The 23,594-nt window shown below is 34.4% G+C and overlaps 1 protein-coding gene across 2 annotated transcripts in view; it reads left to right on the forward strand.

Moving 5' to 3' along the window:
- CUL3 (cullin 3) overlaps window positions 1-23,594 on the forward strand; it is a 71,926-nt gene that overhangs the window by 16,196 nt on the left and 32,136 nt on the right. For both annotated transcript variants that reach the window (XM_011364082.2, XM_011364083.2), the window contains exons 2-5: window positions 2,881-2,994; window positions 20,029-20,189; window positions 21,165-21,279; window positions 23,161-23,389. In XM_011364082.2, the coding sequence (XP_011362384.1) occupies window positions 2,881-2,994; window positions 20,029-20,189; window positions 21,165-21,279; window positions 23,161-23,389 (619 nt within the window). The remainder of the gene's footprint in view (window positions 1-2,880; window positions 2,995-20,028; window positions 20,190-21,164; window positions 21,280-23,160; window positions 23,390-23,594) is intronic.

The following is a 23,594-nucleotide window of genomic DNA, read 5'->3' on the forward strand; positions in this document are numbered from 1 at the left end:
CTTTCTTTTTCAAAATTTCTGTATTGTTATATTAATAATTTGTAAAATAAGGTTTATTTTTTTCTCACTTAATGTGTATTTCGGTTCATATGCCAACTTCTTTTTAAGAGCCTTTTTTAATTTTCATAAAGGTTGAATTTTCATCTCATTCCTATGGTTTTATTGTATATATTTGAAAAAATATCCATTTACTTTTTATGTATCAGAGTAGAAAGATAATTTTCTCATGTAGCATTAGAGATGATTTTTTTCCCATAGAGTGATCTGAATAATTAAGAAGAAGTTACAGCAATTGTAAGGAATTTATTTTACATCTCTTAGGCATATATCTGTGTATGCGTAATCATTCAAAAATAAATATCACAAAATTAAATCTTAATAGCTGTTTTCTGCTAAGTAATATTCACTGTCATTGATTTGTAAGGATCGTTTTTTAAAGTGTGTAAACAGTTTTATTATTTATGACATATTGTGCTAGTTGATCACATTCTTGTTTTGTTGAAAGACAGGTATAAGTGTAAATATTACATAAATACTTCTTGCTATGTTTTATTTTAAAGCGTATAAATTAGTGATTTTAAAGAACATGTATTTTATAACTTTTAAAATTTAATTGGTCATTTTTTTCATTCATCATGGTGACTTTAATACTGGTAACACATTACTCGATTTTATAACAAAGGGGTATACAGAATTTTTAAAATAATTGCTAGATATTCTGGGTGTTTGAAATATATAACTTATTATGTAGTACAATTTCTCTAGCATTGTCATGATTTTAATTAATTGACACTCAAAATTTAGTGGTTCAGTGAAAATATGAAGTTTGGTGAATAATTGTGTAAATAGGTACATTTTCAACTGACTGTGGTTTTTTGTTTTGTTTTTCAGCGTCAGGTACCTTAGGAATTTGCATCTGACAAGTGGTAGACATGAATTGAAATAAATGATTAATTATCCACTTTGCATAATAGTGTTTAACACAGTACTGTCTGCTAACCCACATGGATGTTTATCATGTTTGATATAGTCACATATTTATAGAATAATTTCTCGGTGATGTATTTTGAAGTCCAGGAACTTCAAAATGCATCTTGTGTACAAGACAGAATACAGTTGTGAACAAAAGATTAAAAATAAAATTCTAAATTATGTGGTATAGGCTTGTGGTTTTCATAGTACATGTTTAGTAGAATAGGTATGTTGTCTCATCACTAAAATTTCTTGATGACCTCTTTTCCTCTAAAATATAGGAAAAAATAAATTAGATACAGTTTTCTCAATTTGAACTTATTCTCCCATGCATTGGGAACAGTGTATTACGTGTATTTTCATTCAGTGTTTGGCCTCCAGCTACTTGTTTATACTAGTTATAATATACAACATTTTATTTATATGTGTTTAGAATATTGGTTTATAGATAACTAACTGTAAATCTCAACACATGTATTAAATAATTTGTTTCTCAAAAAGCACCATGACTTCAGATTCTCCTCAACCCAAAAAAGTTTACTACTGTAGATTATCTTTGGTATAGGATGTTTGGAGATAAAGATGTCTGGTTAAGTTGGAGTTACTGAGAGTTGAGCTAGACCATGGAGGATTAGTTGGATTTGAATAACTGGAGAAGCTGGTAATGTAGTCCCAAAGTGTTGTAGGAACTTAGAGAACAAACGCACTACTTTTTTATAATAAAGCTAGAACCAGAGTCTAGATTCTGTTTCCTAGTCAAATAATCTTTCCATTGGACTGATAGCATAGCAGGAAGAAGTAGTGGTCAGCAACCTCTCATTGGAGGTGGCAGTATGGTTGTGGACTATGTAAAGGAATTTTTGAAGTCTGCCTAGTCATAGCAGGATTGCATCAGAAAGGCATTTCAGACTCGGAAACTTTATGTGCAAAGGCAGATACCCTGGAAGTGCGTGCCATGTTGGAAGCTGATCGTGGTATTGGAGAGTGAGAGGCAGTAAAGGGTCTTCTGTGCTCAGGCACTGTTCAGGGTATGGGAGGTGCACATGGAAGAGACAGAGGCCCTGCTGCTGTGGAGCTTACATTTTAGTGGGAGAAGCATTAAACAGATAAACAATAATATAGTAGGTACTGATGAGTACTGTGAGAAAAAATAAAGTGTAAGATAAAAGAGTAAAGATAGGGGCTGTCGTTTGAAATCGAGTGGTCAGGGAAAACGGCTCTGTGGAGGTGAAACTTTAAGAAGTGAGGGAGTGAGCTCTGAATCAAGGCAGAAGAAATGGCAGAGCATGTGTGCTGTGTGCAGCTCCGTTGTAGCTGGAGTATACTAAATTAATAGTTTATGCTTGCTGAGTGTTTACTGAGTACCAGGCACTGTCCTAAGTGTGTTACAAGTGTTAATTCAATCCTTACAGTCTTACGAAATGGACACTATTTCACCTATAAGGAAACTGAAGCATAGAGATTCAATAATTTACCCAAAATCACACCGCTAGTCAGGGAGCTGGGATTTGAGCCCAGGTAATTTGACTCCAGAATCAGTGATCTCACCATTCTTCAAAAGTAGGTGAGGAGAAGTGTAGTTGGAGCAATAGCTTGGGGCCAATTCTGCAGTTCCTTATGAGTATTTAGGATTTTATTCTGACTGATGTTAAGAAACGCCCAGGAGGTTGCTTTATGATTTGGAGGTCAAGGGAAGGGTCTGGACTACAAAACACATTTATTAGTTTTCTGCACATCATAGGTTACATTATAGCTTAACATATTTCTACTGGCCTGTAACATATTTCTTTAATTTACAATTAAAGATTCTACTTCATTACTTTATTGAACAGATATGTGCATGTATACATATGAGCGCGCGCACATGTGTGTGTATAAACAAACTGTAATGAACTCTTCTGTTAATAGGTGCGAGAAGATGTACTTAATTCATTGAATAACAACTTTCTTCAAACGCTAAATCAAGCTTGGAATGATCATCAAACAGCTATGGTGATGATTAGAGACATACTAATGTATATGGTAAGTAGAGCTTCTTGTGTCTTTTCTTTAAGAATTTAGGCATTTCAAAATAAAATGTTTGCTTTCTGTTACATTTAGTTGGATAGTTATGTCAGTGTTGAAGGTGCTTTTTTTTTTAATAATATATTTTTTGCAAGGGCCACCTTATATGAATGAAGTCATATTCTCAATGATTAGTAGAATGGAAAACTGAAAGGGAAAGGTTTAATTATTTCTCATTACCTAGTACTTGTGCTTAAAAATGGGAAATATTAAAAAGCTTTATTAATATCTCTTGAATAAGGGTGGTTGAAATGACATAATAGATGTAAGCTGAATATTCTATTACAAGTTTTTAAAACCTCGTGTCCTTATATCTTCAGTGACGGAGCGTCATGTTAGTACCAATATTTTTGTAATAATGATACTCTAATAGCTGCCATCTATATTCCTAACAGTAAATCTTTACAGTATACATATTCTTCAGATATATATTCCATTTTTCACCTATTATTATTTTTTGTTTTATCAGTCAAGAAAAATACTGTGATCAGCATGACAGTTTGGAAAACATTTACTTATGGTGTTTAATTACCTTCAAAGAGATTAAACTATCAGGTTTTTTTAACTTTAGTGTGATTATAGAGTGAAACTAGAGTCATCAAGCCAAATTATTCTGTCACTGCACTGCAAAATTATCAAGTCTAATAACTTGTTACTTCATTGCTTGGGAATTGGACATGATTTTCTTTAACCTTTTGCTTTCTGCTTTTCACTTTTCAGTTTCTTTAGTTTTGATTTTTTACTTGTAATATAGTGGTGACAGCTTGTCCTAGTTTCTTTTAATATTTGGAAAGAATTTTCAGTGAAAGCAAAACAGCTCTAAACTTTTTCGTCCTGCTGAGTGAATTCAGTCAGATCTCTTACCCTGGTTTTGTAGGCCTTGGTGGCAAGGGGTCAGGGAGAGGCTACTTCATTTTTCAGGGGGTTTATAAAGGATAGAACAAATTATTTGGTCTTCCTGAACCTCGTGTTCCTCTTTAAGATATTAATACATATTGTGTGGGCATTTTGAGGCAAATGACATGCCATGTGAAAACATCATAATGTCTGGGATATAAATGTGAAATTAGTTAACTTACTACTGTTATCTTTTAAGTTTTGGATTTGGCAAGTCTTTAAATTCTTAACACTAACATTAAGATAGAAAACCACTTGTAATTTCATGGTCCATTGATCTACCGATAAATAAGTATTTTAATTATACACATTGACTCATATTATTTTTAAATTTTGTTTTATTTCAGTTCCTTTTTTTCAGTCTCAAATGAAATCTCAAACCTTGGATCCTGGCTGTTAAGTGACCATAGTCAAGTTCATTCATCAGCTAGCTTCCTTATTTATAAAATGAAAAAACTATTGTACCAACTGGGTAGGCTAGCTGTAAGGCTTAAAGGAGCCGTTCATGTGAAGCACTTACAGGGCCCCGGACCATAGTTATGTGCCTAGTAAGATAAACTGGTATTGATATTTCTTGTCACTTTATCCTTTCATCCCATTCATCTGGTACTATCACAGCCCTGGATAAACCCTTCAACTTAAACCTTTCCTGGGCCTCTGCTGGAGGAAATGCCACGTGGTAGATTACTGCCACTGTTTGTCCATTGTCACAAACCTCCAATCAGCTCTCCACACTGCCCAGCAGTCTTTCTCTAGTCAGCTCATTCCACCACTTTGAAATGATTATTTCTCTTCAAACCTCCAGCTCTCCTGCTGGCCTTTTAATAAATGATCTTGCTTTCTACTTCTCAGAGAAGAGAGAAGGCTTCAGGTGGAAACTTGTTCAGATCTTGCTACTGAATCTACAATTTTACCTGTATTTTTTCCCCTTTTGTATTTTTCTTTTTCTCTCCTGTTTTAATGGACCTGATTGTGTCTTCTGTAAAAGGCCAGTTCTCTACCTATAAGAATGCAGTCCCTTTCTTCCTTGTCAAAAGCTTGAAGTATTTTCAGGTTCTGCCTTTTTACTGGGTCTTACTCATCAGCTTTAGACATGTTTCACCACCCACATCCTCTGCATAAAATTCCACTAAATTTTCTCTTGGACCCCTACATTGCCATTCACAGCTGAATATCTCAAGAAATGTTGACCCTTGTCATCTCACTTTTCTCATCTTTCATTCACTTTGAATATGATCCAGTTAAGCTTTCCGCCAACTATTCTTTTCAGTCTTGCTCTTATTAGGATCACCATATCTGCACATCTCTGAAGGCAAAGATCACTGAAAATTTTCATACTCCTTGATCTCTTTCAGCAGTATTTGGCACAGTTGACTAGTCTTTTCTTCTAACACGTTGAGTCCTTAATTTCTGTGACAAAGCACTCCTTTGGTATGCCTCTTACCTTTCTGACCCTTCTCAGCTTGTCTCCTCCTCTGCCCCATAACTAGAGGCATCCTTGGGACTTAGTCCTAGATTTCCTTCTCCTGCTACACCTACCGCATTTTCCACCAGAGCTTCATTTAATGCCTCTGTGCTGATGAGCTGACAATTCCCACGTTATGTCTCCAGCCTCATTCTCTGAGATCCAGACTCAAATATTCCTTCATCTCGTCGATGGCCCCCTTCATTGTTTGAGAGGTACTTCAAACTTAGCATTTCCATATGAGCTCATAATCGGTGTCTTTTCATTTGTTCGTGCCAAAAACCTGAGACTTACTCTTATCAGTTTCTTCTTCTCTCCCTATATCATGTGTTTCTAGAATCTGTAATATCTCTCTGTTTACGTATCTACTGCCCAAGACCAAAGTACCTTAATTTCTCTCTTGGAGCATTCAGTCACTAGGCTTATAACATTCATCGTGCCCCTCTCTTTTTCATATTGCTCCTAGAGTTACTATTTTAAGCACATTATTATGTTACTTCCTTGCTGAAATCTTTCTCATCTTGGAATCTTCACAATGTCTTCTGTCTGGAAATGTTTCCGGAATGTTTCCTCTTTATGTGAGCTGCTCCTACTTATCCTTTTAAGTCTTAGCTTAAATTCCCATAAGCTTTCCCCGACCCACGCTATACGTACTGCTCACTGGCTGCAGGGCCTCTTACTGTCCCCAGTACCATTCCTTTGCAGCATTTATCACATTCATTAACAACTGTTTGGTGCCTCGTTTTCCAGCTAGATCGAACTTTATGAGGAGGGGCCAGTGTCTCTGTCACCATACTGTGTCTCCGCCACCTATTAGAGGTCCTTGCACAAAGTAGACACTTATATAAATCTCGAGTGAATTAATATACACAGATTCTTTTTTAATATTTCGTGCTTTTTCAAAATGCTTATTAAAATATGTTCCTTTTATATTCAGAAATTAAAGTTTTGATGAGATAAACTCTTGTTCCACAAACTAGAATTCTTTCATTTTCATATCCTTCATTCTCTTTATTTTGCATTTTTATGTGCAGCGTTCTGGGCTTAATAAAATGAGTGCTTTTTAGAATTAAAATAGAACATATACAATTGAAATGTAGAGAAATAAAGTATATAAAATTATTTTTTGAAAAATGTATGCACTCATGTAACCAGTAAATATGTCACTTAGGATACATAAATGCTTTTTATTATCCAAAAATCAAGTTTGTTATTCTATCAACATCTACCTTATTTTAAAAAATATTTTTACTCTCATTTCAGACTTTCTCAGGTCACATTACTTGCTAGATAGGGCATATACGTGAGGTGTACTGGAGACTGAACAGATTTTTTCCCATGAACATTGGCTCAAACGTTGGAATTTTATTGCTCAGGCACAGAGAGGGAGCAGAGAAGATGCTTCACTATCTATCCACCTACCACCTACTCAGCTAGCTGACTTACTCTTAACAAGGAGGTGTCTGTGTCTAAAATGTCATGCGTGAGCCTCAGTGTTTAGATACTGTGGGACAAACTAACTCTTGAAAATGAAAATGTATTCACAGGTTACATGGAAGCAGCCGTTGGTCAGAATTCATCCCACATAACTGTGGTTTGGGAGGTTCAGTGTTTCAGAAAGAAAAGTGTTCATGTCTCTAGATGGAACATGTGACCGCTAGTTTCTGCCACTCCACCTCTTCCTATGTTTGAGGCTTGCATTATCTCTTTGGCCCCTAAAGGTAGTAGAGTTTGTAATCTCCACTTTATTTAAATTAGTTATTTTTAATTAATTTTTTTCCTAAACAATAGTTAACATGTTGAACTTTTAAGATTGGTTTGGGGGTACCCAGTATAAGCTTTATTTTCAGTCTTATTTGTTTATAAGATTAATAATTGGGGGAAATATGAATACTTTATGGCGAAAGTTTGTTGTCTTATAGGTTATATAGTATTTTTAATTATTATAGTCCACAAGTAAAAAATATTTAGTTCATTTTTTCCCCTTAAACTATAAAAATGAATATAATGTTAAGGGGAAATTAAATTATGGATGGTATTCTATAGGCTAGTTTTGAGCAATTAGAATTAATGTCAAAGGAAATAGGAAAGCATTTCCTATCATGACATATAGGTTATGATAAACTATATGTCATAAAACTCTATGGTGAATTTCAAAGATATTTTTATGTTTTTACTTGAATTTGTCTATATTACCAGTGAGTTTGACAAACAGCAAGGATACAGTAGTAGAGCAGGTTAGTCTTAAAGATTAGAGGCTCTAAATTCAAAATCATGGGGAGAGAGTGCTGCTTTGAGATATTTGGGAAGTCATCAAGGATGGGTAAAAAGGTGAGGTGGAATGTAGCAACGACTTTGGCAGGGAGCTGAAGGAGGAACTGTCTCCTGATGCTCTTGTCGTCTTAGTTAAGTAGAAGGTGGGACCATCAGATTAGGGTGACAGAGGTGTGTGAGTATTGAGGAATGTGGTAGGCTGAATAATGGTCCTCCAGGTATGTCCATGACTCATCTCTGGAATCTAAGAAACTTTGCAGTTGTGATTAGGTTAGGGATTTTGAGATGACTTTGTTGTAAGTTATCCTGGTGGGTCCAGTGGAATCACAGGGTGCTTTTGAAAGGTTCGCAGGAGGGTCAGAGTCAGAGAAGAAAATGTGATGACAGATGCAGAGGTTGGCATGATACAGTCTGAAGGTGGAGGAGGGCTACAGCCAAGGAACACAGTGGCCATTGGAAACTGAAAAAAGTAGGGAAGTGGATTCCTCCCTCAGAGCCTCCGAAAGGAAGCAGCCTGCAGACATTTTCACATTAGCCCCGTGAAACTGATGTCAATCTCCTGAACTCTAGATCCGTAGGAGAATATATAAAATACTCGATTTGTGATCATTTGTTTAGCAGCAATGGAAACTAATACAAGAAAAAGGTTTGGAATCTCTCCTGTGCTGGGGTCAGCTATCTGGAAATAAGTGGATCATTTGTAGTTGTGAGGGGATAATTTTAGTAAATGGGCACAAATTTTGTATAGTGGAAGCAGTCAGCAGAGTTTGTACCTTTACTAAGGGGTACTTAGGAATCTCAGAGAAGAATGTTCAAAATAAGGAAGACCCACTGATAGGATTTGCCTTATTGGGTAGGGGGTAGAATGCTAAGATTGTTAGTAGCATTGATGAAATGATTGATCGTGGGCAGCTTAATAAGTAGACAAGTGAATCATAAGGTCCCAGGAAATAGAAGCATTAGATATTAGAGATCAGTAGACCTCAAGATCCAGTGAATATGAGGAACAGGTTCGTTAAAGTGTGACAGGGTAGGAAAGGTGCGAAGAAAAAGATTTTCAGTGCCAGACACATTCGATATTTATTGTCTAATGATGAGGTTCAAGGTTTGCCCATATCACTCTGGGGGCTGGGGGAATCCTGGTAAGATAGGAGATGAAAATTAAGGCATCTGTCAGGAGTGTGTCAGATTGGCCATTATTTGAAAGTTGCAGTTACCAAAGGTAATAATAGATGGCAAGGAGTAGAGTTGGGAGAAACAACGGAAGCTGTTTGCTGAAGCTACCAAGGATTTATGTGTCCTTGGAGGGTAGAAATAGGATGAGAACATGAAGATGGTAGAATTTGTGAGTGTGTTTTCACCTATAGATTTTGATGCTTTTAGGTCCAAAAAACATTTCTTCTTTACAGTATTACAGATTATACATTTAGAGAAATTTGAAAATAGCTAAATTCTGGAATAGCACAGATAGATTGCTTAACAATCTTTTTGGCACTTTCTCTGCTTTCAAAATGCTATCTTAGTGGAAAATGAGATCCAATGGCTTTTGGCTATTAAGTTTCACCTCTGTTCAGTATTTTTACTGTCTGCTTTTGCAAGAAGGGTCTGTATAAAACAGGCTCTACCCATACATGCTCTAGGTTTTGCATTTGTGACTGAGAGTATAATACCTTGGCATGTTTTTATAGTTAGGTCAAAAGCCAGGTACTAGGCCTTTATGTAAAATAAAAACTAGGAAATCATCATAAATACTTTATAGGTTGAGTGTTTTACTTGGTAATTAGTATTTCTTCCTTGCCTTCCATGTCAGTTTCTGTTTCACACAAATTAATAGAACCATAAATCTCTTGATTACTATGCCCCATGAACTGGTTTTGTGTGTGTACAGCGATGATGTAGCAGTCCATGACTTGAATTTAAGGAGGCGAGTATTTTTATTCAGCATGAAGTAAATGCCGTGGTATGCTCAGAAATAGATAATGTATTTCTTGATATAATAAAGGAAGTAAAACTTTGTACATAAAGGGGCCTGCTCCCAGTATGTATGTATATGTATATATATGACATTTGGAGTAGTGAGAAAAATATTTAATGATGAATTAAGAGACACTCAACTCTAGTTCTTTGTCATTAATTTGCTTAAATCATTTAACCTCTCTGGGTAAGACTCTTGTTTACTTATCTATAAAGAAAGTGTGTGTTATGTATCAGGCCCCCTTCTACAAAGCCGTGTTTCCTTTTTCCAAGTTCTTCTATCACTGGGAAATTTTGTGGCGTGGACATCTGTTTGGGGAGATAATCCAGGGTTCCCAAGCCTGGTCTAAGAACAGCGACTTTGTAGTTGATCCCAGTGTAAGCTATCAAAGCACATTGGAAATCTTTTCTATTTTGTTTCTTCTCTCATTTTTTTATTTCGAATCTGATATTAAAATCCTCATTGAAGAGGTGACTTTCTAGGACTTAAGATTTCTAATTGTCATCAGAAATTATTTAAAACCATCATTATTGTACTACTTAGACACCCAGATATTCGTTGCGCCTAGTAGTTATTCTACCCACTTTATAGTTAGTACCCTAGCCCTACACTAATTTGAAAGTTCTCTTTTAATTTTTTTTGAAAACATTTTTGTTGCTATGTAACAAATAAAAGTACACAAGTCATTTTTGCCCATTTTTTTAAAATGTAAGTTTTCTGGGTTTTTTTTTTAGTAATTTGTGGAAATTCTTTATATATTCTGGATATACATTCTTTGTCAGATATATGTATTGTGAAATATCTTCCATTCTAGGCTTGCTTTTTTTCTCTCTTAATGGTATCTTTGAAGACAAGTTCTTAATTTCAGTTAATGCCAGTTTTTCGGTATATAATTGTTGAATAAAATGTTGCATACATTTCAGTTTGATCAGATTTATTAACCATGTTCACATCTTTCACATCTTCATTAAATTTTCTTTGTTGTCCTATCAGCTATTGAGAAATGTTAAAATTGAAATCTTCAGATTTGTAATATCATTTATTACAAATATGGATTTGTCTATTTCTTCTTTAGTTTTTATATTTTGAGGTTTTATTACAAAGTGAATATAAATATAGTATCATTTTCTCTTTCTGTTGAATTGACTTGTTTTTATGAAATGTACTTGTTTATCTCTAGTAATACTTCTTGCTTTAGAGTCTACTTTGTCTTATATTACTATATGAGCTTTCTTTTGTTTAACGTTTGCATGGCAGATTTCTTCCCATCCTTTCCTTTCCACCTTCTGTGACCTTATATTTAAGGTGTGTCACTTGTAAGTACCACACAGTAACATGCTTTTTTACCCTATCTGATAATCTTTGTTTTTAAATTGAAGCATTAATTCATTTGTATTTATGTTATTATTGATACATTGGGTTTAAATTTGCCATCCTGCTATTTTTTCTATTTGTCTCATTTGTTTCTTATTGATTTTCTCAGCTTTCTTGCCTTCTTTAGGTGCATTAAGTATGTTTTATTATCTCATTCCCCTTCCCCTTTAGCTGTTATTTATATATACTCTTTTTTAATTATTATAGCAGTTACCTTAGAGATTACAACATAGATCTTTGACTCGTAGTTTATATTAGTTTTGTTTTGTTTTTAACCGTTTCCTGGATGGTAAAAGAGTCTTAGAATATTTTGACTTCCTGGATTTTTTTCCCCCTTGGTTTTCAGACATTTGATCTTGGGGGTATTTTGTTTTGAGTGGGGGACAAATCTAGTAATTTTACCAACACCGTGTATGAAAAGTGTAGATGATATTATGTTCCTTCAGAAGAAATGTAATTTTCTTCTAGCAGGCAGGCACAGTATGGGCAGATCACTGTGATTTAGTTGAAGCCCACTTTTAGGCTGTGTTAAGGTTGGTCTCTTTTTAGTATGCCTTTGTTTCCAGGGCATATCTTCACTCACAGGAAATAGCCTTTCTGGGGTCTCAGCCTGAGGTCTTTACCAATTTGTTCTCCACATTGCTGTGTCATGAATTCTAATTTTTGTCTCCTCACTACTGCAAGTCAGCCAACAGTCTCAAATGTTCAGCCTTTTCACTTGCCAGTGCTGGCGCCTTGACGTCTCACCCATGCTTAAGTAACGTGTCAGTAAACATCTCAATGAAAATTGTATGCAGAATTTCTGCTTTTTTGCATTTCTCCCCTTTTCAAACAGTCGGCATTTGTTTGATTTCTTAAAATTATTGTAAAATACACATGATATAAAATTTCTTATCTTGGCCATTTTTAAGTGTATAATTCAGCGATATTAAATACATTCATATTGTTGTGTGCCCGTCACCGCCATCCATTTCCAGGACTTCGATCTTGCAAAGCTAAAACTCTGTACCCATTAAACAGTAACTCCCCATTCCCTCTTCCCTCCAGCCACTGCTCACCACCATTGTACTTGCTGTCTATGAATTTGACCACTCTAGAGACCTTATATAAGTGGAATCATACAGTATTTGTCCATTTGTGACTCAGAGTTCATCTGTATTGTAGCATGTGTCAGAATTTCTTTAATTTTTAATGCTGAATAATATTCTACTGTATGTATGTAACACATTTTGTTTATCCATTTATGTCAGTGGACACTTGGGTTGCTTTTACCCTTTGGCTATTTTGAATAATGCAGCTATGAACTTGGGTTTACAAATATTTCTCGAAGACTCCACTTTGCTCAGGAGTTCCAGTTTCTCCATATCCTCACCAACACGTGTCATTTTCTGGTGTGTTTGTTTGTTTGTTTTGATGGTGGCTAGCTATCTTGATGGTTGTGAGGTGATAGCTTTTTATTTTCATCCGGTTTACATAGTTGTTCTTGCCAGAGAAGTTGGTAAAAGCTGTTTTTTTAGCCTCAGAGTGGAAATAACCTGGAGTAGCGTCTCGAGGTGGATGTTATTTTATTTTACGAATGGGAAGCTGACACAGATGTTGAGGTCGCACCTAGTAAATGGCAGAGAGGATTGAAGCAACTTCTACATTGGCCCCTAAGTTGGTGCTGTCACCCACCGCACTACAGCGCTTCCCTGACGTGGCCTCTCTTCCTAAACGTCTCAGTCTCGTCGGCCCGAGGCCTTGAGGGCGATTACTCCTGTGCTTCTGATGGGGACTCTTTTCTAGTCTTGTTGGGTTTTCCCTACCATTAGATAGATCATTAAATTTTGGAATAGGGAACAGTGCTTTTATTTTATGATTTGGTGCAGTTTACACAGCTTTAGAGAAACATAACTAGGGTTTTGATTTGTCAGATGCCCTAGGCTACAGTTCTTAAAATAAATGAAAAAATATTTTAAAGTAGAATTTCGTACAACTGCAATGTTTATAAAACTTGCACCGGCCTGAGAGAGATTTGGGGCCCATTTTACGTGATGAAAACTTTCAGCTTTAGCTGTGGAGCCGTTTTCAAGCCAGGTTTTTTGACAGCCTATTTGGTACTTTTTCATTCACTTTACCAGTGATATTGTTAACTCCAGAAATTTTACTCTTTCTGTACAATTTATATTTCATATCTTATGGTGCCCTTTCAGCAATGTAGTCAGGCCTACCATTGTGGAAAATATTGGAACAGTTCTTTAAACTTCAATCAAACTTTGATCTAATTAGACTTTTTTTCTTACTAATTTTGCAGTAGAAATGTTACTGTGTGTGTGTGTGTGTGTGTGTGTGTGTGTGGTGGTTTTTAAATTTTCTATTTCTATTTTCATTGTGCTAAGCCTTCTTAAGTCATGTTTACTTCATGTTTAGAAAGGGAACCCTGTTTGAAAATACTTAAATTTATTACTTGTTGATAGAAGATTGCCTAGTGATTAAGCTTGGGAAAGCAGGTTCAAACATGTTCTAACAGACAGGAGTTACTTGTTACATAGTTATTTGCTTGTTTGGTTTAAAAAAAAGAGTTGAACTTTTTAGGGCTTATCTCTAGTTTACAAACAGGACAAATGTTCAATATAAAGATTTTTAATGCTGTTTACATTCCTCTTTTCATATATATATATATATATATATATATATATATATATATATATATATATATACACACATTTTAACAAAGCATAGTTATAGATCTTCTTGCTGTAAGGAGAAGAAACTGAAAGGATTATCTAAGAGCTTCATTAACCAGCTTTACAGTTTGCTTGATAAAACAAATTTCAGAGCTATTCACTACAATTTTAACAGTAGACTTCGCCTAAATAAATAGCTACAGTGACTTACAGTGAGACCAGGCATAGGAGTGTAGATGAATTACTGATCCACAACTGCCCTTGGTTCGTTAGTGGTATTATAGAAAGTAGTGAACTACTGATACTTGAAGCAAAAATTTTGTAAACAGTTCCCTTAAACTTTATAATTAAGACAAAAGACTATTGTATTTATATTTGTAGTACTAAATTTTCAGAATTGAGACCCAAGGTTGGTTTTAGCATTTCATACCAAATAACTGTTTAATTTTGCAAGAAAACAGTTTCAAATGAGACACTAGATATGAGTGAAAGTGCGGAAGAGCCTATAATCTATTTGTTTCTTTCCTTGGGTGCACCGTTGCTCTCTGTGCCCAATACTCGTTTATCCTGGTTTGCTTTTTTATGACATCACTGTTGGTTAAAAATATTTGCTGAGTCATTTTTGTAAATAAATTAATAAGAGTTAAGTTACCTTTTGAACTTCATTAACAATTTTTTGTTTTATTTTGATTTGTTTAAATACCATTCCCTGAATAATGAAGCTGTTTAGCTCACTTAGAAAGTCACTCCTTGAGTTTGCACAGGTTTAGCTTTTATATGATTTATATTTTTGCATAGTGCATCTGAACACCTCTAAGAATACTTTTGCATGCTCAGTTTGATCTCTTATGCATTAGTTAAATATTTAGGAATCTTGGTGGGTTAGGTACCTTGCTGAAGCCATCAGTTAAGGGGAAAAGGCAAATCTTTTCCAAGACATGGTGGGAGTCGTAATATCTGCGGCCCTGTAGGGCCAAGCACCTTGTGGGCTGATGTCTTCTTGTCTGCCGAGAATGTGAAGAGCCCTAGATCATGAGTATTTGCAGGAGGGGTTTTCCATGGAGATCAGCTGGTTGAGCTTCCCTTTTCTTTTGTAGCAGAAGAAGAAAGACTGCAACTCTCTCTACCTCAACTCCTAGAGACCTACTTGTCCTAGTTGATGCTTTTAAACAGGTGGTACTTTTTTATTTGTTATCTGGCTTTTATTATTGTTTTTGGCAGGGAAGTTGATTTTATAAAAGCATTGTTTCAAGAATAGAAATGGAAATAAGTGGAATAGGATTGTGAGGTAGGTGTTGTATTACAGATGAAGTACTTACAGTTGGTTTCTCATGCTAACTATACAAATGAAATCAGATGCAAAAGCAGCTGACTTTTCCCCAGCTCTCTGAAAACAGGGACAACGAAATGGTCCTATCATTGATTACTCCTTCTCACCACTTGGTTTGTCTAGCTGGTGAGAGTTCTTGCCCACTTTAGGTTTGCTTTGCCTCGCCTCAGAGTAGCAACTCCTGAGAAAGAACCATAAATTTAGAGATTTAAAATGTAGCTTATCTCTTTGGTAGTGAAACTCACATCCCTTTAGTAAATCTGATATTTGACTTAGACAGCAGGCTTTCAAACATGTTTTTTTAGAACATTTTATATTTAAAATGCCTGCATTTTGGCTTAAAATGCAAATAGAAGCAGCCACCAACTTTCTATCTTTGCTAAGCTCTTTTCAATAGATAAATGACTAATGTTGGATTCATACAAAGTACATTTTGGTCAAAAAGCTTGAGATTAAGCTGTTATTTTTAAGTTATTGTTTAATATTATTTTTCTCTTTGGGGATGATTTTATCTTATTCGTACTTTGTATTTTTTTTTAATCTAGTTGAAGGTTATAACTAGAGCTGGGATTTTATAGATCTTTTTTTAAAATTAGACATTAACATAGAAACATATACAAAATAGAAGTTCTACAGTGACTTAAATAATTAGAGCTACGTTAATACTGTATTACATTAAATCAGCCTGTTGTTTTTTAACAGAGATTCACATTAGAATCTGTTAGGAAAATGCTGTTTTGTACCCACGGGCTGAATCCCTTCTGATAGTGCTAGTGAGCAATAAATAGAAGATTTAGCATGTTCATGTAGCATATATTTGCATATGTATCATGTGCATTCACAAATTCATTGTGAATGAGTGTGTACATTTCTGTTTAATGCGTGCATACATAAACACTCAGGTGTGTGCATGTGTAACTTTTGTTTTGCTTGATAGTAATTAATTATAACATACCAAACATTTAATATAATATAAACATTTACTAATTTAAATAGCCACACTCACGTTTGCGGGTTTTTGGTTCTTCATTTACGAGCTCCCTGGTATCTCTAATCATATTTCAGGGTTAACAGGTTTTCTTATTATATGTCATTTAATTATAATCATTTTATACACCTCGACAGTCTCACATTAAAAGATAAAGGTTTAGTTCTCATGCTACAACATCTATATTTCCCTTCTCCACAGTCACCTTCCATAGACTTAAATGTTTTATGCTCTGCTCCAGCACTCCAGACCTGTGTTCCGGTCACACCTGGTTTCCTGTGCTGAAGCATCGTTTTCCCCCATAGACTATACACCGGAGGAATTCATCACCTGCACCTGACCCCGTGTCTACCTTTTTGCCAGAGGGCTTGAGATAGCAGACATTTTGGCCATAAGGTTGTACATTTACCTACTTAAGTAGTGATAACATCACTCTGTTTAGGATTGGGAAGAGGGAAACCCAGGCCAGTGGAGACTGATAGCAAATACAAAGGAAAGAAGTAATAGTGAAATGTATCTTGATCCCTAGTGTATGGTGATTTTTGATCAGAGAGGTAAGCTTCATAGGAAATCATATTAGAGTTTAGAGATTATCTTTACCAGTTCTTTGTGTTACCCAGGACCAAGTGGTTAAATAACTTTACTCATGGTCACACAGTCAGGTAATGGTAGAGCCAGAGATCATATAAAGAATTTCTAACTCCACATCTGGTATTTTCGTATTCAAAAATTTAATGTAAATGATACGTCCACTTTAGGAAGAACAGTTTGGCTATTGTAATTTTTTTTACTACTTTTTTTTTTTTTGCTTTATTTATTTATTTATTTTACTTTATTTTTATTTATTTATTTATTTATTTATTTATTTATTTATTTATTTGCTCCTGCAGCACCCAGTTTTCCTAGGTGATACTAACCAGAACTAAGTACTAACCAGGCCTGACCCTGCTTAGCTTCTGAGATCAGACGGGATGGGGCTTGTTCAGGGTGTCATGGCCGTAGACCAATTTGGCTATTTTTATATGACCCATTACTTCTACTCCTAGAAATCTGCCCAAGAAAAACGAAAGCATATGTCCACAAAAAGGATTGTACCCAAATGTTCATGGCAGACAAAACCTGGAAACAGCCTGAAATATCCTTCAGCTGATGAGTGAATAAACTAAATGTGGCATATCCATACAGAGGAGTACTATTCAACACTAACACAAAATGAAATACATGTTATAACATTAATGAACCTTAGCAGCTTCATGCTTAGTGAAAAATCAGACACAAGAGATCACATATTACATGATTCCAATTATATGAAATGCCCAGAAAAAAATTTATGAAAAGAGAAAGCAGGGGTCCAAGAAGTGGGGTTTGACTGCAAACAGGATTGAAGGATTTTTTAAGGGATGGGGTGATAGAAATAGTCTAGGACTGGATTGTGGCAATTATATATAATTCAATATAATTCAAACAATTATAGAAATTTACTGTAAAATATTGAACTGTACTCTTAAAATGAGTGAATTTTATGGCATATAAATTATACTGCAGTAAAACCGAAAAGAGGGGAACATTAAAAAAAAAATTTCACTCTCAATTTACTTTAAAGATTACATCGTATGTGCCTTTTGTTTTATAATTCTTATAGGTAATAACCTTTTACCAAAAACAATAAAATCTGACTTCACTCTCAGCCTAAATTAAGAGCATTTGGTTTCTTAAGAGGTTAGTATCTTAGTAATATGTTAAACTTGCTAATCCCCTGTGCGTATGTGTATATCCCCTACAAGATTTGCTTCATGTCCCATAGCATGTAATACAGTTAAAACTTACAGTGCTTGCCAGAATTACTAGTACTTTCTCTTTTGCTGTGACTGATTGGCTATAGCCTAACTGATAAAGTTCTCTCACTGCTATTCAGGTGCTTTCCGGTCTGTCTCTTCTATTTTGTCCCTGTTTTCAAACCTGTTTATGCCAGTTGTACTTCATATTATTACATAATTTACTATTGTATAAACCAATAAAATGGTGTGAAAAACAATAGACTTCGTTCTTTGGCTAACTAGATCATATATTTTGGAAAGAGTTGAGAAAGGCAAATCATTAAACATTCCTTTGAATTGGGTGTGGAGTGGAAATTGTAAAACTCTAAAAGGATTTTACATTCAGATTGCTTCACAGATGTCTCCAGTTCATGGTTCATCTTAAACAGAAAGGAGAAATGTTAGACAAATTATTATGTATGAGTGTATGTAAGAGAGAGAACATCAGACCCTAACATACAGGACTCATGTTCAAAGAAAAGGTCTTGATATCTCACTGAACATTTTTATATGTTTTAAGTTAACATGTTTAAGATGCAAGTATGTATGTATGTATTTAATAATTTCTCTCTTTTATCACGTCTTTAATGAACCAGTTCCTGGTTTTGATCACATTGGGTAAGAGTGATTTTGTATATGGTGCTTTTACTTAACACAGAAATTTATATTCAAAACTGTAAAATCAAATTTGTAAATAATTTGTGCAGTAATTAAAGTGATCATTTTCATAATAAAAAGGATTCCTGTTGCTTTTTAAACTATTAGGTTTATGCTAGTTTTTATTAAGTGCATCTTATTTTATGCCGTAAAGTGAGCCAGAATCTAGAGGATAGGGGAAGGTTGGGCTTTGAAGGTTATGAGAGTGAAGAGTAGAGAGCCATCAAACAGTGAGAGCCATCAAAATGGAGGGAGGGTGTGGTCGGGGGGAATCTTGGAATTTAAGATCTTGAGGATGGAAGTGTGGAATCCAAGAACTTGTCAGAGAAGTCATCAGTGAAAATTTTGAATTCATAAAGTTGATGTCAGGATTTGAAAAATGTGAGCACTGAAGATGCTAATAAAAGAGTAGCTTTCCTTGTAGCCATGAGGTGTGTACTGTTGTGTAAGATAAATGGAAGAGGTTGGAGGAATGATATGAAGAGAGTGTTTCTCATGGAGAATTTATTTAAAATTGATTGGAAGGTTGATCAATACCATTTTAGTTGTGTTGCTAATATTGTAGAACTTCTGTTTGCTTTCACCTTGTAGCTTTGTTTGATGTTGCTTGTCATGACAGTGTTCTTGTTAAAAGTTCAAAGATCCCAGTTTGCAGTGGTTCTTCTGCTTTTGGATTACAGATGCCTTTAAGAACCTGGTGAAAGTTCTGAACTCTGTTTCCAAAATACTTACGTATGAACAAAGACAATAATTTTATAATTTTAGGAAATTCACAGACTCACCAAAGCCAGAGAGATCCTGGTTAGGAACAGAAAGGAGTTCGGTTATTAATCCTTTTGTGAATAAAACAGTAGTTTTATTTTAATACATTTCATTACAAATATGGATTTTTAAATAATGTGTATAATAGGACTTTTATAGCCAATAATCTGGATTGTCTGTGCTCTATAAAGTGAGATACCTATAATCATGTTGGTAAGAACTTAAAAATAAGATGACTACCAGTAAGCAGTTTGAAATGACAGTAACTGGAGTTACTTTAGTTATATTTAATGCTGCTCTATTATAAGCGTTAGAGCCTTTAATATTTACCAGTAAGAAATTAACTTAAATCTTTTAGATCTGTATTTCATTCAGCTCTCAATTTTACTTCGTAAAGTATGATGTTCAAGTACGATACTTAAAGAAGTAAGAACCATGTTGACATGGTATGGCTTTGGGGAGAAAGGCCCATCTGCCTGCCTTATTGTCTACCTTTCTCCTCCTGCCCCTCCCTGAATGTGGTGCTTGCTTTTCCCACCCTTTTCTTAGGGCTAACAGGCAACCATCTATAGCCATTATTTGTTTCAGTAACAATTATAAATTTGTAAAGACTTACTTTTATAGTAGAAATCTAATTCCATGTTGCTTAAGATAGTTCGAAGTGTTCCCCTGCTGAGAAATTGACTGCTTTTGGAATTTTATTTCCTTTGCTGTTGTAGCTCACAATGATTATTTTTATGTCTGCTAGAGTTGTACTCATGTTTATGTGATTTTGTTTTAACTGTAGGACCGTGTATATGTACAACAAAATAATGTGGAGAATGTCTACAATTTGGGATTAATTATTTTTCGAGATCAAGTTGTACGTTATGGGTGTATTAGGGATCATCTACGACAAACGTTATTGGATATGATCGCAAGAGAGCGGAAAGGAGAAGTTGTAGACCGGTACAATCATCTTTTTACTCTTTGGGCTTTGGTTTTTAGCAGTTTTATCCTGAGAATAGATTTACTGTCCAAATTTTATTAAATAACGCTTGATTGTCTGGCATATTATGAACATCTTCAAAAACCTGTATCACAGTTAACAGAGTCTCCTAGATTTTAAAAGCACACTTCTATTTTTATGAGATCATCCTAAGCTTTATTTTAGTATACTTTTACAAAGCGAATTCGCCATTAGTCTTCCGATTTGATTTTTCATGTATTTTATTTATGCTGGCATTTTGTTCTTTTTCTAATGTGTGATAACATTTTTGTTTCTTCTGTTAAGAGTTTTAGCTAGCCTTCATTCTTAAAATATATGAAGAAAAATACTGAACATAGTCTAAAATGATTTAGAACTACTACAGTACCCCTCTGTCTTTCCCCCTTTATAACGTGATTACAGTACTATTTTTGTGCCGCTGTAGCTAGAGTGGCTTGAAACATGCAAGACTCCTTTCTCTGCTTCTCTGTTGTCAAAGCAGCTGTTAGATGAAGACTTGTAAAGTTCTGTTTATTTCAGCTTTGTTGCTTGGTCAGGGTTGCCCAAAAGCCATTTGGTACAAAAAAATAATATTGCTCAGGAGTAACTATACCCATGTCAATCAAGCACTGTAACCTCCTTCCCTCCTTCCTGCTTCCTGCTAAGCAGCCTTTTTATTGTGTGTGTGTTTAAACACATATAATAAGACCTCTTAAACATATTTCTTTAAGATTTTTAAGTTATTACAGCATGAGAATAGCTTGAGATAAATAGCTGTGCAGTCAAGATATGCTTTCCAATTAAAATTACTTTAAATCCGTGTGTTATAAATGAGCTACTTCTGGGAGATGGGTCACTTTGATAAAAATGTTCTGAAACTCTAGTTACTTCTGTTGTATTTTTACATGAATTTTTAATGTAATTTCATTATCAAGTGGTTTAACTTCTTTTGACAGAGGCGCCATAAGAAATGCTTGCCAGATGTTAATGATTTTAGGTCTTGAAGGACGATCAGTTTATGAAGAAGATTTTGAGGCTCCTTTTTTGGAAATGTCTGCAGAATTTTTTCAGGTAATTAGTGAAGAGATAAATAAGTGCTCTTTTAAGATATTCTTAAAGTTACTGAATGTAGTTACTAATTTGAACCTTTTGACCTTTTTTTACTGAGGCCTTTGGGGAAAAGCATGCAAAAAATACCCTTCAGCATACCTACCTCACATTGCAGTGAAGGAACGCATTGAAAACAAATTGAAAGTTTGGACTTATACACGTTATTTTTGGAATTATATGTTGTAAAACATATAAACTTAGAAATAACTAACATTTTCTTACATTTACATGTTACAAATTATTTACCATGAATTCACAGGCAGTGCATCACCAATGAAGTCTCACTTTTCAGGCTTTTGGTAATATGTTACTAGTAGAATAAATGGGGGAATATGCATGATCCCATAATGCATATACGTCTTAAAGACTATTAATTAGGAAAGTATAGATCAGTAAGTACAAATGATACAAATTTGCAGCAGCATATACAACCCAAAACCAACTAAATTGCTAAAAGAGTGAAGCTTCACTAGTGCTAGTTTATAATGAAATGGTAATAACAATAACTGAGTACCGTGAGGAATGTAAGACAGTTATTGATAAGATAATAACACCAGGGTGTAACTGTCTGAGCATTTTTCAGTAGGAGCTTTGTGCCGTTGCCAAAACAGACTTAGTTGAATTTTAATTTTAAGTTTTTACTGCAGTAATATGCTTTTTAAAAAATAAATACAAAATTATAATAACTCTTGATAATTCAGTAGGTCTTTCATTAGAGCCATTGCATAAATATGAAAATGGAACTCGGTGAATTTTGGTGTCATTTACCCATAAAGAAACAAAGAATGGACTTGCTTTTTTTTTTTTTTTTTTTTTTTTTTTTTAATTAGTTTATAGCCCATCAGGAAGACCTTTGTGGCCTGCATTGGTGAGCCTGGACTATGCTTTATGAACTATTAATTCTATAATGTAGGAAACAGTCTTTATTTTCTAATAATACAGCAACTAATTCTAGATACTTTTGACAATATCTTTGACCTTTGCATTCGTTTTAATTTCCTTCATTACAGTGTAGAAATACCAATAGAACATTGTCAAGATTTCAAAATGTACTACAGTGACACTATATATATGTGTGCGTGTGTATATATATATAATATATATATACTATTTCTAGTAGTGAGTGGAGAGATGGTCTCACCAAGATATTTGTTTGGTGTGTTAATGTCTATTCTTAGAAATTTGATTATTTTCAAGGATTAAAACTACCTTTCGTTAAGAAAGTAGGAAATGTTAATAAATTTGTACATCGTTTATATCAGTGTATCTTCTATTATGTAATTCTTAGATATATTCATTAATCTTGCTATCAAATACATTAAAATCAAGTGAGTTAAAATTTGTAATTTAGGGGGACTTCTATAAGGCTGATGTTAGCAGACAAGATTAATAGTTATTTAAAAGTTCTGTTTCTCCAACTTCAGAATATATACTCTTGAGACTGGGAGTGGGGTGGCAGGAGGACTTCAGTAACTAGCAGTATGCCAGCAAAACTATATAAACATAACATATATAAGGCATAATTTTATGTTAAAACAAATCAAAGAAGAATTTCCTACTGTTACTTGGGGTCAGTGCTTCATTCTAGCATGTGCTTACTTTTTCTGCTATTAGGAATACATTGGCAAAGTTTGAAAAACACTGCTTAAGGATAATGTAATAATTTAGATTTACGTAAGTAAGTAAAGCTTTTAAGGATATATGTGTTTAACAAACTATGTAAAATGTTAATAGTGCTTATGATACTTAGTTTGGTTTATGATCAACACTATAGAAATGCAGTTAAAAGCACAAACACATTTTGCTTCTATGTTTAAAAAAAATCATGCTTCCTATTTGCAGATGGAAAGCCAGAAATTTTTAGCTGAAAACAGTGCTTCAGTATATATAAAGAAAGTAGAAGCTAGAATTAATGAAGAAATAGAACGGGTGATGCACTGCCTTGACAAATCAACTGAAGAGCCAATTGTAAAAGTGGTTGAGAGGGAACTCATTTCTAAGCACATGAAAACTATAGTAGAAATGGAGAATTCTGGGCTAGTACATATGTTGAAAAATGGAAAGACAGAAGGTAAGTGTTAGCAATTGAAAAAAAAAATTAAATCCTTATAGCTCTACCAAGTTCTCAGTAATATTTTTATTTTTCTGTCATTAAAATAGATTATGGATGTCAGTTTTCAAAAAGTTGTGTGTATCATTAATTTTTCACCTGTTACTTTGACAGGATTTAATGGTAAAGCTTGATACTTACTAATGAGGATATTAGGTATTTCTAG

Source organism: Pteropus vampyrus, unplaced genomic scaffold (genome assembly GCF_000151845.1).
Source record: "Pteropus vampyrus isolate Shadow unplaced genomic scaffold, Pvam_2.0 Scaffold93, whole genome shotgun sequence".
Taxonomy (NCBI): Eukaryota; Metazoa; Chordata; class Mammalia; order Chiroptera; family Pteropodidae; genus Pteropus; species Pteropus vampyrus.